Below are 16,793 nucleotides of genomic sequence, written 5' to 3' on the forward strand. Positions count from 1 at the left end.
CTAAACATTGAGCTAGGATCTTGGAGATGTGAATACCCCTTTAAGTATTAAGGCCTCTTTCACACTTGCGTCGGTACGGGTCCGTCACTATGCGTCGGGCCGACACAGGTTGTGAAATTTGTGCACGACGTGGGCAGCAGATGCAGTTTTTCAACGCGTCAACTGCCTATTCTGAAGTCCGGGGAGGAGGGTGCGGAGTTTCGGCCGCACATGCGCAGTAGAAAATGGCGGACGCGACGGACAAAAAAACGTTACATTGAACTTTTTTTGTGATGACGGTCTGCCAAAACACGACGGATCCGTCACACGACGGACGCGACGTGTAGCCATCCGTTGCTAATACAAGTCTATGGGGAAAAAAACGCATCCTGCGGACACATTTACAGGATCGGATACGGATTGCGATGGATGCCAAACGACGCAAGTGTAAAACAGGATTTTTGGTTGCTTACCGTAAACTCGGTTTCTCGGAGCCTTCATTGGGGGACACAGAAACCATGGGTGTATGCTGCTGCCACTAGGAGGCTGACACTATGCAAATAAAAAAGTTAGCTCCTCCTCTGCAGTGTACACCCTACCGACAGGAAGTAGGATATTCAGTTAGTGAGAAAGCAGTAGGAGAAGCAACATGTAAAAGAGAAAGAATAATAATAACATAATAAACTTTATCCACATAGCGCCAACAAATTCCACGGCGCTCCATAGATTAACAGTTTCAAGCACTCAAAGAGTATTCAAAGAACTCAAACGTATACAGTAAGCTGAGCTGTTCAACTTGGGAGGGAGCTGTGTCCCCCAATGAAGGCTCCGAGAAACAGATTTTACGGTAAGCAACCAAAAATCCTGTTTTCTCTATCGCCTTTCATTGGGGGACACAGAAACCATGGGACGTCCCAAAGCAGTCCCTGGGGTGGGAAAAACAGACTTCCATCAAGTACGAGAACTCCCCACTGCCGCCTGCAGGATCCTTCTGCCCAGGCTGGAGTCCGCCGTAGTCCGGCGAAACGTGTGGATGGAAGACCAGGTTGCCGCTTTGCAAAGCCGTCGGCGAAAGCCCCTGTGACGTACCGCACTGGAGGCGCCGACTGCCCGGGTAGAGTGAGCCTTTATCTCAGGAGGGGGCACTCTGTTCTTGACCCGGTAAGCTTCCAAAATTGCCGTTCTGATCGAGCGAGCAATAGTCGCCTTGGAAGCCGGCAGGTCTCTACGCACGCCATCAGGGATGACGAAAAGAGAATCCATCTTTCGGAAAGCGGCCGAGCTAGCCAGGGAGATCCTCACTGCCCTGACGGGGTCCAGCCTGTACAACGATCGCTCCAGAGGAGGAGTCGGAGCTGGACAAAAGGAAGGTAGAACGATGACCTCGTTGAGGTGGAAAGATGAAAACCACCTAGTGGAAGGAAGGAAGGCGGAGGCCTGGGACCGCCTTGTCCTGGTGGAAAAACAAGAAAGGAGGTCGGCAAGAAATGGCCGCCAACTCAAAAACGCGGCGGATCGAAGAGATGGACTTGAGAAAAGCCACCTTCCGAGATAGAACTGACAGGGAAAAACTCCCTCAGAGGCTCAAAAGGGGGGAACCCCTAAGAACAACCAGCACAACCTTTAAATCCCATGAATCCACAGAGGCCCAGAACAGAGGGACAGCGTGGGCTACTCCTTGAAGGAAGGTCTTAACCTGTGACTGAGAAGATAACGTCTTCTTAAAGGGAAGAAGAGCGCAGGAACCAGGCCCTTTATGGAATTGAGAGCGAAGCCCGAATCCAGTCCTGCCTGAAGGAAAACCAAATGGAAGGCAGGGAAAGGACATAGGTGAAAAGCGGTTGGACTCGCATTAACGAAAGTAAGCCTTCCAGGTACGATAATAGATCCTGGAAGAAGACGAAGGCTTCCTAGCCTGGATTATAGCGTGACCCGTCCGGGCCGAAAGACCGGACGCTCTTAGAACTGTGGAGTCCACAGCCACGCCGTTAAACTGAGCGACCGATAATTCGGGTGGCAGATCGGACCCTGAGACAGCAGATCGGGTCTGTTTGGAAGGCCCCAGGGGTGTCCGCGAGAAGATTGATGATGTCCGCAAACCAAGACCTCCTGGGCCAATCCGGGACGATCAGAATGACCGACACCCATCCCGCCTTGATCTTCTCGACAGCTTAGAAAGCAAGGGAAAGGGGTGGGAACCGATAGGGGAGCGCGAACTGCAACCAAGGAATGGCCAGAGTGTCAACACCACTGTGAGAGGATCGCGGGACCTTGGGCCGACCCAAGGGACCTTCCTATTCAATCGGGACGCCATGAGGTCCACATCTGGAGTCCCCCAGTCGAAGAGCAATCCGATAGGAAACCTCCAGAAGTACCAGTCCCCTGCCACAAGGCCCTCGCGGCCGAGGAAGTCGGCGGCCTAAATGTCCACGCTGGGGACAAGCACTGCGGAGCTCACCAGGACCGTTGCCTCTGTCCAAAGGAGGATCCTGGAATCTCGGCCGAGGCCAGAGACCGCCGAGTCCACCCCTGGTGGTAGACATATGCCACTGCTGTGTCATTGTCTGTCTAGGCTGCTGAGAATCCTTACCCAGTGAAGGAAAGACAGAAAGATGATCCGGAACTCGAGGACATTGATCGGCAAGGAGGACTCCTGCATCGACCAACAACCCTGAAAAGAACAGGTGACAAAGCCCCGCGCCTCCGCCGAGCGGGCAGACGTCCGTCGTCACCACCTGCCAGGGAACTGAAAGTAAGGATATGCTGTGAAGGATCTACTCTGGGATAAGAGAAGTGACCTCGGCCACCAGTCGAGGAACCGTTTGACCCGGGAGAAAGCCGGATCGGACGATGCCGGGAGCAGACCTGTCCCCCTGTGATAGAATAGCCTGCTGAAGAAGTCTTGAATGAAACGGGCGAAGGGAAAATTGCTCCCGATGTTGCAACCAACCTCCTTAGGACCTTTAAGGCCCATCGGAAAGGAGGGGAGCCGAAAACCCTGGAGCAAGCAAACTTCCTGACAAAGGAGGGATATCCTGTCTTCGGGAAGGAAGACTCTGGTCCGACAAGCGTCGAAGAACATGCCCGGAGATACGAGGCGCTGAACAAGACGGAACTTCTTCCTGTTGACGAGCCACCCGCAACGGCTAGAGTGTCGGGAAGATGGATAGACTTTCGGGAGCCTGAAACCGAAATTCCTGAGCCTCCATGGAAGCGATTACTGAACGAGGGGATATCATCCTGAAGTGTCTCCGACGAAACCTCCTGTTCAGCAAATTGAGATCCGGACTGGGACGAACCTTGTCGTCCTCTGATTTGAAGAGAAGCCTGTGAACCGTTAAACCATTCCTGTTCTGGGACGGGAACGATTACCCCGGATCTAAGGAGGGAAACAATGGCTGTAAAGAAACCCGGGACTAGAGCGGGGTCTCTTGGAGGTTGGGATTCGAAGAAAACGATCCCAGGGCCGTGAAATGAAGATTTTGTATCTAGAAGATACAAGTGCCCTGGCCCATGCGTCCTCTACTGAGGAAACCCAGACGTCCCTGAGGAACAGGAGAAACGGGCTAGAGTCTAGTCGTGGGTCATGCCTAGGTGGAACTTCCAGTCCTGGACCTGGAGAATCCACCTTAGGAGTAGCGGGAACGCCAGGAAGGAGTGAATCGAAGAATACCTTCTCTTCTTAACGTGCCTGTGGCCTCTGTTGCGAAAAGGAATCTGATGCCGCGAAACGACGCAAAAAAAGGCAGAAAAGGACCGAAGTTGCCGCCTAAGAGAACTGGTGCCGCCAGTGGTGTCCTTAATAATTTGGTCCAGCTTGGAACCGAAAAGCCGTGATCCTTGAAAAAGCCAGGCTCGTAAGGGACTTCTTTGATGACTCTTGAGCCAAACAGAACGACGGCTGGCAACAACATTACCGGGTGTCTGAGCGGCAGAAGACGCGACGTCCAGAGAACAAATTATTCCCCGGCATGAGTAATCTGGGTGGTAACTTCCGCCAGCCAGTCTGGTGGAGCTCCGGCTTGAATGCCCCAACGGAGTTGTTTTAGCCCCTTCAGATACCGACTTCGAAACCCAAGTGCAAGCGGGCATAGGGATGATGCGGCAGGTTCGAGAGCCGAATTCACAAAGGATTCCATGATCCTATCGATGGAACCTGTCAGAGTCGCCCCACCGGACAGCGTGAGGACTGTGTTGGTGGCAAGTCTAGCAGCCGGCGGATCCACAGGGGGAGAGGTCGTTCTCCATCGCCTCTCATTCCGGTTGGCGATGAGATCCGGAGGAAAGAGATATGCGACTCCAAGACGCTTTCCTCTTTGAGAACGTCAGGTCGAATTCGCTCTTTCTCTGGCCAGAAGCTCCTCGATTCAGGATGAGGAGCGAATCCATTGGGAGGAAGTTTAGACCGTCTAAACGAAACCGCCTGATCTGCGGGTTTCGTAGAGGAATCTTTGTTGCCACAGGTCAGACTGGACGCTCCAATGAGGCTTTGAACCATATCCCTCATGTTAAGGTATGGTTCGACTCCGGCCCCAAATTATCCTCCGAAGGCACATCAGAGAAAGCCTCGCCTGACTCCGGGGGGGGGAGGATAAGGGGGAACTCGACCACAGAGACGGACCGTGGGGCGAGATGGACCGAGAAGAGAACTCAGACTGGCGTTCCCATCGGAGTCTTTCGCGGCCTGTATTGGAAGACTCGGACAGAGCTTCCTGCGACCCGCTGGCTACTACGGAAGGCTGCAGGGGCAACCGATCGAGCACGGACACAAGGGTCTGGGACACCCGTGTGAGATCCACTACTGATAGAGACAGAGGGGAGGCCCAGCCTGGGGTGGGGACTTCGCTCTGAGGCGGAGCAGCGGGAACAAAACACCGGATTACGTACCGGTAATGCTCTTTTATAGATCCACGACAGCACCCACTTGAGAGAGGGGATCCGCCCCTAGGAACAGGAAACCCTATGGAGAGAATAAAAGGGGCGGTCCCCCTCGCTCCCACAGTTGGGTTTACAGAGATTGCGAGGAACCGCCCACCAGACTTTAGTAGGTCATTCAATATCATCATTATAATTAGTTAACTTAAACATGGCTAACTATAAGAACCAAACACCCTTAACCGTGCTTCTAAATAAAAACCTATAAGGGTGGGAAGTGAAGGGGTGCTGTCGTGGCTCTATAAAAGAGCATTACCGGTACGTAATCCGGTGTTTTCTCTTCGCCACGACAGCACCCACTTGAGAGACTTTCAGAGATAGTCATTTGGGAGGGATCACCGTGTTAAGGACTGATCTACCGAAGGACAAGTCAGATGAGGCAGATAGATCTAATCTATAGTGATTATAGAAGGTAGTAGGTGAAGACCAGGTTGCGGCCTTACATATCTGTTCTAACGGAACCTCCGCTCGTTCAGCCCAGGATGATGCAATCGCCCGGGTGGAATGTGCTCTTACGGTCTCAGGCGGATTCTCCCCTTTGGATGAATAGGCCAGACATATTGCATCTCGAATCCACCGAGATAAAGTACCCTTCGTAATTCCAGCTCCTTTTCTATGACCCTGGAACAAAACAAAGAGAGCCCTGCTCTTCCTCTAGGCGCTAGTCCTATCCAAATAGGCTAATATGGCTCTCCTCACATCTAATGTGTGGTATCTTTGTTCTTCCTGACTTGTAGGGTTATCATAGAAGGAGGGAAGGTAAATTTCTTGTGTTCTGTGAAATTTAGTGCATACTTTGGGTAAGTATGAAGGGTCTGTTTTAAGGACAACTCTGTCTGGGAAGACTGACATAAAGGGAGGATCTATTGATAGTGCCTGTATGTCACTTACTCTTCTTGCTGACACTAAGGCGACGAGAAGAGCTGTCTTGAGGGAGACATGTTTTATGTGAGCTGAATGTAGAGGCTCAAAAGGGTGATCTGTAAGAGCTTCGAGAACTAAATTAACATCCCAAGGTGGTACATGTTGAATTCGAACTGTCTCTGACCTCTGGCATGCTGCAACAAATCTGGCTACCCATTTATTACCTGCGATATTGTGACCATATAAAGCCCCTAGCGCAGAAATGTGCACTTTTAAGGTACTGACCGCCAGACCTAGATCGCGCCCTTTTTGAAGAAATTCTAGAATCATGGGAATATGAATTTCATTTGATAGGGCCGTTGGGTAGAGGTTTAAATATTTTTTCCACACTCTTGCGTAGATGGAGGTAGTGGATTTTTTCCTACTTAATAGCAGAGTGTCAATCACTTTGTTTGAGAATCCTCATGTTTAGCAGCTGCCTCTCAAATTCCAGGCTGTTAATCGAAGACCCTTCACCTGAGGGTGGTTGAAGGGGCCCTGGAAGAGAAGATCCCGATCCTCCGGGAGGATCCATGGGTCTGAGATTGACATGGCTCTCAGCCAGGAAAACCATGGCCTCTTGGGCCAAAATGGAGCTATTAAGATCACGTTTGCTCTGTCCTCTCTTATCTTCCTGATCACTGTCGGAAGTAATATCAGCGGGGGAAAGGCATATGCCTTCTTGAATACCCATGGCACTTGAAGGGCGTCGAAGATATCTGGATTGTCGGATCGGAACAATGATGCAAACTTTTTGACTTGCCTGTTTTGTCTTGTCGCAAAAAGGTCTATCTCGGGAGTGCCCCATTTTTTTTACTATCATGCAAAAGATACGACGACTTAGAACCCATTCTCCTTGGTGGAGAGTGTGGCGACTGAGGAAATCTGCTCTCGAATTGTCGATTCCCCTCACATGCAGTGCTGACAGGGACAGAAGGTGCTCCTCTGCTATGGCTAGAATGTCGTTGGCTATAGACATGAGTGCTTCTGATCTTGTTCCTCCTTGGTGGTTTATGTATGGTACCGCTGTCATGTTGTCTGAAAAGACTCTTGTATGCGGTCCGTGTAGCTGCGGAAGAAATTCAGATACGGCATGATAGATAGCTTTTAGTTCTTTCTTATTAGAAGAATCATCCGATTCCCTAAGAGACCACAGACCTTGCACTATTTGATCTCCTAAGTGTGCTCCCCAACCACTAGGACTGGCATCAGTGAAGATAGTTTTTGATGGTTTAACCACCCAGGGAACCCCACTGGTAAAATGATCCGGATTCAACCACCAAGTGAGAGATTGTATTACATCTGTTGGTAAGGGAATACGACTATCCAGTCGGCCATGTAATCTTTCTTCCTCACGAAGAATTGTATATTGTAATTTCCTGCTATGGAATTGGGCCCACGGAACAGCTGGAATACAGGAAGTGAATGAACCGAGAAGGGACATACCTTCTCTTAGGGAAATTAGAGGGTGGTTAATCACTGATTGTACTTTGTTTATGATTGTTATTTGTTTTGACTCAGGAAGAAAGCACATTTGATTTGCAGAATCTAGAATAATTCCTAAAAATTTTTGCCTAGTTGTGGGGGACAATCTTGATTTTTCCCAATTTACTAACCACCCTAACCCCTGTAGGGACGAAATTGAATCAGCTAAACGTTGATGACATTGAGAAAGAGAGTTCCCGACTATCAATAGGTCGTCTAAATATGGTATTATGAGGGTGTCTTTTAACCTCAAATATGACATTACCTCTGACATTAGTTTTGTGAAAACTCTAGGGGCTATTGATAGACCAAAGGGCATTGCTGTGTATTGATAGTGCCGAACCTGACCTTTGACCATAACTGCCACCCGTAGATATTTTTGATGTTCACTGAAGATTGGAAGATGATAATATGCATCTTTAAGGTCAAGAACAACCATGAAGCAATGGGGAAATAGAAGCTTAATAGTTGACCGAATAGATTCCATTTTAAAAGTTTGATTCTCTAAGAAGACGTTTAGCCTCTTAAGGTTAATTATTGTTCTATATGACCCGTCAGGTTTTGAAATCAAAAATAAAGGGGAATAAAATCCCCTTCCCTTTTGATGACAGGGGACTTTCACCAAAACTCCTTTGGACAGGAGAATTATTATTTCCTGTTCCAAGGCTTCTTGTTGTGATGGTGACTTTAAGGAAGTCAGACAAAATGAGTCCGGGGGGACTTGGGAAAAACTTAATTTTAGGCCCGTGGTAATGAGGCTAGTTGCCCATGGATTAGAGGTTATTGTCAACCACTGTATGGAGAAGTAGGACAACCTACCACCAACGGGTAGATCTGTCCTAACGGGGTTTATCCTCAGGTTTGAAAGGGCATTTTCCGAAGAAGGCTCCTTTTTGTTTAAAGTCTTTATTTGCCCAACGGTCCTGGTTTTTATAGTCCCATCTTCTATTGAACATGGGCTTTCGGAACGCTCTCCTATAGGATGGAAGGTAAGTGTTATTGGGGAACCCTTTCTTCCTCTCACCCGCTTTGGTAAGGATTTCATCTAACTGAGTACCAAATAGGTACTCACCTTGGCATGGTAGACCACATAACTTCGATTTCGTTTGTGGATCTCCTTTCCACCCTTTTAACCACAAGGCGCGGCGAGCCGCGTTGGTCAGACCTGCTGATTTGGCTGCCGACCGGATGGAATCAGCTGAAGCATCAGCTAGAAAGGCCGTAGCTCCTTTAATCAACGGAATAGATGATATGATTTTATTGCGGGAAAGGCCACCTTTCAAGCCTTCTTCAAGGTCATTCAACCAGACCAACATGGACCTTGCCGTACATGTGGCTGAGATAGCCGGTTTTAAAGCTCCTGTACAAGATTCCCAAGTTCTTTTTAAAAGGGAATCCGCTTTACGATCAAGTGGGTCTTGCAAGGATCCAGAATCTTCTACAGGTAGTAGAGATTTCCTAGAAGTGGATGCCACCGCCGCATCTACTTTTGGGGCTTTCGACCATTTGGAGAAATCATCATCGTTAAAGGGATAGCGACGTTTTGAGGAAGACGGCAACCCTTTTTGCCCCTGGCTTTCCCACTCCTTTTTGACCAAGTCCTTTATCGCTGGGATAACAGGAAAGGAAGGTCTCTTTTTCTCAGACAGGCCGGCAAACATCACGTCCTGTGGTGTCTTGGGGGTTATAGTATCTTCCATACCCATAGTATTACGTATTGATCTAACTAGATTGTCAATACTGTCTGTAGGGAAACATGTATCCTGTTCACCTTCCGAGGATATAACCTCTTGGGAATCGTCCGAATCCTTATCCTCCACCTCAGATGACTGTTCAGATCTAGGAGAACTATATTTTTTCCTACTCTCAGGAACTTTATCCGAGCTTCGAAAGGCTCGTAATTCCTCCCTAATCATGCTACGTATATCTTCCGACCTTACAGAAGACTCCTCACGTAAGGTGGATTCGATGCATGAATGGCACAACTTTTTTAAATAGGTGTCCGGGAGCGGCTGAGAGCATAAGGCACATTGCTTATGTTTAGATTTCCCTGTTCTTTTAACCTAGGAAATTAGATAAAAGAGGGGACTGTAATCAGCTTAAATAGGGTAGACAACACTCACCCCTGAAGCTGTAGTCATAATACCGGCTGGAGAGGAGGAGACGGAGGCACAGATGGAGGTGCTGACCGGTCCGATCTTTTTTCCCTGGTGCTCTTGGAGGATGATCTGCGGCTGCTGCTTGTCCGGCTTCCAGGAGTAATAGCGGTGACTTCAGCTGAAGGCAACGCTGTGTCCTGGGGAGATGCCATGATGGACGCCGGGTATCAGCGCCGGCGTCCTTTTGTAGCTGGGGGCCGCCATCTTCTTCCTGCCGCACCCGGAAGTGACCACTACATCCGGGTTGCGGCTCTGCTGTGCGCGCCTGCGCCTCCACCCAGCAATCGCGCAGGCGCCGTCCTCCTCCTACGTCACCCCGGAAGTTGTAGCAATACTTCCGGGGGAGAAACCATGGGCCACACGCTGCCTGTGCGCCTCCCGAAGATGGCGACACAGGGTCTTACCCAGCGGTCCGGTCCCTGCAGGTGCGCTGGATGATTCTTCCGTGAGCCAGGCGACTCCCCGATCCTGGCCTCACGGTACCTGCCGGCAGAGGGGGGAAGCTGCCATAGAACCCCCGACGCCGCTTCCAGCTCTGGAGCCCTTGCCGTCCCTATAAGGTAAACTGCGCAAGCGGCATCCAGGCTGGGAATCCTCTTCTCTCCAGGTGTCTCCCGTAGGAACAGGAAACCAACTGTGGGAGCGAGGGGGACCGCCCCTTTTATTCTCTCCATGGGGTTTCCTGTTCCTAGGGGCGGATCCCCTCTCTCAAGTGGGTGCTGTCGTGGCGAAGAGAAAATGTGGGTTGCTGCAGGCCTGCCTGAAGGGAGCTTGTGGTTACAAGGCGAACCCTGAAAGTGTTTCATTAAGACACAGGAAAATGTAGGAGGACGGGAGCGACCTCCCTTAAAATTATACCGAACGGGCCCCTGAGGGAAATGTCTGAAGATTAGGGGTTTGAGTCAAACTGCGGTGCAGATGTACTCATGGCAGGCGCTGCGGTGTCCAGATGGAAGGCTGCACAGCTTGGAAGATGCTCCTCAGGAACGATAGCCCCTAGGAGAACAGGTAGACACATCTGGGGCACTCTTGTCCGGAACTTACTGCAGGCCTGAAGAACAGCAGTGGAACAGAAAGATGGAGCTGCTGCCCTGCAGCCTCTGGTGTAATCCGCGCAGATGATGTGCTGTGCCCCCAGGAGAAAATGCGGGCACGTTGGAATCTCCTGCCCTGTGCTCAGCAGCGACGTGGAGGAAGGGGCGGAGACAACCCAGATGGCGCCGGTGGGCGGAGATTGCAGGGCACAGTTTGTCGGGCGGGAGAAAGCCCGCCCGAAGAAAGCGGAAGTGAAGGAGCGCGGTACCGGAAGTAGGCCCCGGCGGGAGCCGTGACCTAAATTAGAGGCCGGTGCCGCTGGAAAAGAGACCGCGGCCCCGGAACAGTGCACCGCAGAGCAGCGCGGCAGCCTGCCAGGACCGCAGGGAGAACGGTATAGTCGGGACGCGGCGCCGAAGTAGGCCCCGGCTGAACCCAGTATCAGCACGGGTTTACTAGGGACCGTTCATGTCAGACTAATTTGATCAGTTTCTATGAAGAGGTAAGTTCCAGATTGGACCAAGGGAACCCAGTGGATGTAGTGTATATGGACTTTTCAAAAGCTTTTGATACGGTGCCACACAAAAGGTTGATACATAAAATGAGAATAATGGGGATAGGGGAAAATATGTGCAAGTGGGTTGAGAGCTGGCTCAGGGATAGGAAACAAAGGGTGGTTATTAATGGAGCACACTCGGACTGGGTAGCGGTTAGCAGTGGGGTACCACAGGGGTCAGTATTGGGCCCTCTTCTTTTTAACATATTTATTAATGACCTTGTAGGGGGCATTCAGAGTAGAATTTCAATATTTGCAGATGACACTAAACTCTGCAGGGTAATCAATACAGAGGAGGACAATTTTATATTACAGGATGATTTATGTAAACTAGAAGCTTGGGCTGATAAATGGCAAATGAGCTTTAATGGGGATAAATGTAAGGTCATGCACTTGGGTAGAAGTAATAAGATGTATAATTATGTGCTTAATTCTAAAACTCTGGGCAAAACCGTCAATGAAAAAGACCTGGGTGTATGGGTGGATGACAAACTTAAATTCAGTGGCCAGTGTCAGGCAGCTGCTACAAAGGCAAATAAAATAATGGGATGCATTAAAAGAGGCATAGATGCTCATGAGGAGAACATAATTTTACCTCTATACAAGTCACTAGTTCGACCACACTTCGAATACTGTGCACAGTTCTGGTCTCCGGTGTTTAAGAAAGACATAGCTGAACTGGAGCGGGTGCAGAGAAGAGCGACCAAGGTTATTAGAGGACTGGGGGGTCTGCAATACCAAGATAGGTTATTACACTTGGGGCTATTTAGTTTGGAAAAACGAAGACTAAGGGGTGATCTTATTTTAATGTATAAATATATGAGGGGACAGTACAAAGACCTTTCTGATGATCTTTTTAATCATAGACCTGAAACAGGGACAAGGGGGCATCCTCTGCGGTTGGAGGAAAAAAGGTTTAAGCATAATAACAGACGCGGATTCTTTACTGTAAGAGCAGTGAGACTATGGAACTCTCTGCCGTATGATGTTGTAATGAGTGATTCATTACTTAAATTTAAGAGGGGACTGGATACCTTTCTGGAAAAGTATAATGTTACAGGGTATATACACTAGATTCCTTGATAGGGCGTTGATCCAGGGAACTAGTCTGATTGCCGTATGTGGAGTCGGGAAGGAATTTTTTTCCCCAATGTGGAGCTTACTCTTTGCACATGGGGTTTTTTTGCCTTCCTCTGGATCAACATGTTAGGTTAGGCTATGGGTTGAACTAGATGGACATATAGTCTTCCTTCAACCTTAATAACTATATGTAACTATATATATGTAAAGTAGAGGCCGTCGCTGCTGGAAAAGAAACCGCGGCCCCGGAACAGTGCGCCGCAGAGCAGCGCGGCAGCCTGCCAGAGAACGGGACGCGGCGCCGAAGTAGGTCCCGGCAGAAGCCGGGACCTAAATTAGAGGCCGGTGCCGCCGGAAAGGGGACATGGGTGGCCGCAGGGGGGAGCGGTGCCGGCGTTGCCAGAAAGGTGACATTGCGGCCGCTGCGCAGTGCGGCCGCAGGGAGGGCACTGCGGCCCCGATGAAGGGGATAGCCCGTAGTGCAGAGCCACTGCTCGTCTTGGTGCCCCTAGGATCCCTTTTAAAATAAAATCAGCGCCGCCATAGAAGATTGCAGCGTATTTAGGGACAACTACTCCCCCACACCGTGAGAGAGTAAGGGGAAGATCTGGAAACTTAGGGGAAATACTCACCTAAACATCCCACGCAGTTACTAACCTGAAGGTATCAGACGTCCACGGAGCTGTGATGGACGTCCTTGTCTCCTCCAACCGACAGGCTCTGGTGGGCGAGTGGGTGGGGGACGGAGCCAGGACCGGACTTCTGAGCACGCTGGTGTGCTAGGATCTTGGTCCTGGAGAGGGATCTATGAGGATACGGGGTGGCAGTACACGCCGTACTCATAGTCCGCATAGTGGGACTACAGGTGTGACTGTTCACCCTGTATCCCTCCGGAAAAATTTGAAAAGAAACGACGCACATTGAGGTAGATAAGGGTCTAATGAAAGACCCGTGTCCACCTCCTACTGAGACTAAGCTAAACTGAATATCCTACTTCCTGTCGGTAGGGTGTACACTGCAGAGGAGGAGCTAACTTTTTTATTTGCATAGTGTCAGCCTCCTAGTGGCAGCAGCATACACCCATGGTTTCTGTGTCCCCCAATGAAAGGCGATAGAGAAAAGAGGCCTAAGCTATGTTTATGCTGAGTTTCGCTCCCCACAGTTGAAGCCGACAACCAGTAGGCCTAAGGCCTCTTTCACACTTGCGTCGGTGTGACGTACGTCGCAATCTGTCGTTTTGGGGGAAAAAAAACGGATCCTGCAAATGTGCCCGCAGGATGCATTTTTTCCCCATAGACTTGTATTGCCGACGGATCGCGGCGTATGGCCATACGTCGCGCCCGTCGTGCACTGGATCCGTCGTGTTTAGGCGGACTGTCGGCACGAAAAAAACGCTCAGTGTAACGTTTTTTCATACGTCGCATCATCCGCCATTTTCTACCACGCATGCACAGCTAGAACTCCGCCCCCTCCTCCTCAGACTTTAGAATGGAGCAGCGGATGCGTCGAAAAAAACTGCATCCGCTGCCCACGTCGTGCATAATTTTCACAATGTGCGTCGGTACGTCGCGCCGACGCTTAGCGACGGACCCGTACCGACGCAAGTGTGAAAGTAGCCTAACTTGCATACGGGATATGGCACTCCTATGCTTAAAGGTGCCCAGGTAGGATGCTACTCCATCCAGACAATTATAAAACAGAGCCTGGACACTTGTGACGCAACTGCTTGTGGTTTATATATGTCGCATCCCAAAAACACAATCATTGTAATGTTTCTGTTCCAATAGCACCTTCGCTACACGATCAGATTATCACAGAAACACAAGAATTAGGTAGCGCTGAGGAAAACCAGGAGCTGTACCTACCCCATTATGTGATTTTGTGGTAATCTGATTGTCAGACAAAGAAGCGATTGGAACAGAAACATGTAACAATTGTATTTTGGGGATTGAAGCGTGACAAGAACTGTGTAGGCCTAAAGAGCCATTAGCTGCATAGTGTGTAGGACAGGAAAATGCAGTAATTCTATACAACAAATAAGTTATTCCACCACGTAGCAGAATGCCACACGTCAGGCTGCTGTTATTTTGGTGTCACCAGGTGAATGGAGACCTAACAGTATGGTCAGGGAATGTGATGAATGTAGTAACCCATGCCATGTGAACATAGCCTTGACATTGTATTTTGGGCACCTGAAAGCAAATAATCTGATAACCATGTACTGCTCAGTGTAACAGGACAACCTTTTATGTCCCTGGTGGGACTCACACTACCTCATATTGTGGGTGACCAGCACAAATCAAGAGAAGGTCCAGCGTTCGGAGGTCTCCCAGCTCGTGACCTGGAGTAGAAACGATCTTCTCTAGAAAGGTTTCACACAGTTCTGTAAACATCCTGCAATAGTTTAACACCCTGAAATGTACAAAAAAAAAAAGAGAAAATTAACTTGTGGAAATTTACACAAGCAATGTATCGCTTAAAAGGAGAAGCAAAGCTTCCTAAACCACTGGCCGCAGAGATTACACATATCGAGCCGCAGTCATGCTGCCTCACTATTATATCCTGCAGATGTGAACCCAAGTTGTCCTCCGTTCCTGGTTCCAGTAACACAAGCTAGTCTGAACAGAAGCTACATTCCTGAATGATTGATGTGCTGCCTGCGCCCTGGAAGGATCATGTGGCCGATGTCCTCTGTGCTGAGCACAGCTAAGGTTCCTTCTGGATAGCAGACACTCGAGGCAGCGCAAGTTTTGCCACAAAAGGGCAAGGAAGGTGGTAGGGAAAGTGGGTAACGTACACACGCCATGCACTCCACAAGCAACAGACTGCACAAGCGAGTTATCTGAAGAAGCAAGTTTTTCTCATGGCTGACCAGAGAAATCATACTTCTAGATCACAATTTAGAGGAAACGGTCATCTCTTAGAAGCTCTTCAGATTATTAAAATTCATCAGTTAGAAAGTTATTCTCATCTGAGCAAGTAATCAATTATCCACAGATTATCCCCGAGAACACATGCCCGCCACCGTGTCCTTCACTATCTATAGAATTAGCAGACATATCCCACCTGTGGGACCTGTGGAGAGGTGAAAACTTGCTCATATGAGATTACCCCTTTAAAGAAACCTGTCACCAGTTCAAAACTGGCAAGTGCTAGCTACGCCCCGAGTATTGTGCTTTTTGTGCGTTTTTTTTTTTTTATATAAGAAATCCGCCATACAGTTCCAGAGATTTTCGACATTTTATTTAGGTTGAATTTTTATAGTCTTTCCAAGGGGGCGTGGCTCACAACTTTATCTGGGGGCATTATTGGTAACAATAATAGAATTTAGGACATTGGGCACACTACACTGTGTGCATAATTATTAGGCAAGTTGTATTTTAGAGGATTATTTTTATTATTGATCAACAACTATGTTCTCAATCAATCCAAAAGACTCAAATATCAAAGCGTAATATTTTTGGAAGTTGGGAGTGGGTTTTTTTTAGATTTGCCTATGTTAGGAGGATACGGTATCTGTTTGTGCCGGTAACTTACTGTGCAGAATTATTAGGCAACTTAATAAAAACCAAATCTATTCCCATCTCACTTGTTTTTCACCAGGTAAACCAATATAACTGCACAAAATTTAGAAATAAACATTTCTGACACGCAAAAACAAAACCCCTAAAAATTAGTGACCAATATAGCCACCTTTCTTTATGATGACACTCAACAGCCTTCCATCCATAGATTCTATCAGTTGCTTGATCTGTTTACGATCAACATTGCGTGCAGCAGCCACCACAGCCTTCCAGACACTGTTCCGAGAGTTGTACTGTTTTCCCTCCCTGTAGATCTCACATTTTATGAGGGACCACAGGTTCTCTATGGGGTTCAGATCAGGTGAACAAGGGGGACATGTCATTATTTTTTCTTCTGAGACCTTTACTGGCCAGTCACGCTGTGGAGTAGTAGGGAAAATGTGATGGAGCATTGTCCTATATGAAAATCATGTTTTTCTTGAACGATACCGACTTCTTCCTGTACCACTGCTTGAAGAAGTTGTCTTCCAGAAACTGGCAGTAGGTCTGGGAGTTGAGCTTCACTCCATCCTCACCAGAAAAGGTCCCACAAGTTCATCATTGATGATACCAGCCCATACCAGTACCCCACCTCCATCTTGCTGGCATCTGAGTCGGAGTGGAGCTCTCTGCCCTTTACTGACCCAGCCTCTGGCCTATCCATCTGGCCCATCCAGAGTGACTCATTTCATCAGCCCATAAAACCTTTGAAAAGTCAGTCTTAAGATATTTCTTGGCCCAGTCTTGACATTTTATCTTATGTTTCTTGTTCAAAGGTGGTCGTTTTTCAGCCTGCCTTCCTCACCTTGGCCATGTCCCTGAGTATCGCACACCTTGTGCTTTTTGTTACTCCAGTAACATTGCAGCTCTGAAACATGGCACAACTTGTGGCAAATAGCATCTTGGCAGCTTCACGCTTGATTTTCCTCAATTCATGGGCAGTTATTTTGCACCTTTTTTGCCCTACACACTTCTTGCGACCCTGTTGGCTATTTGCCATGAAACAGTTGATTGTTCGGTGCTCACGCTTCAAAGGTTTGGCAATTTCAAGACTGCTGCATCCTTCTGCAAGACATCTCACAATTTTGGACTTTTCAG

General features: G+C 48.8%; 1 protein-coding gene across 2 annotated transcripts in view; it reads right to left on the minus strand.

Moving 5' to 3' along the window:
- The window catches only part of TNPO3 (transportin 3), a 62,391-nt gene that overhangs the window by 27,329 nt on the left and 18,269 nt on the right, over positions 1 to 16,793 (minus strand). For both annotated transcript variants that reach the window (XM_069765431.1, XM_069765430.1), the window contains exon 7: positions 14,406 to 14,544. In XM_069765431.1, coding sequence (XP_069621532.1) covers positions 14,406 to 14,544 — 139 coding nt within the window. The remainder of the gene's footprint in view (positions 1 to 14,405; positions 14,545 to 16,793) is intronic.

Source organism: Ranitomeya imitator, chromosome 4 (assembly GCF_032444005.1).
Source record: "Ranitomeya imitator isolate aRanImi1 chromosome 4, aRanImi1.pri, whole genome shotgun sequence".
In the NCBI taxonomy this organism is placed as follows: Eukaryota; Metazoa; Chordata; class Amphibia; order Anura; family Dendrobatidae; genus Ranitomeya; species Ranitomeya imitator.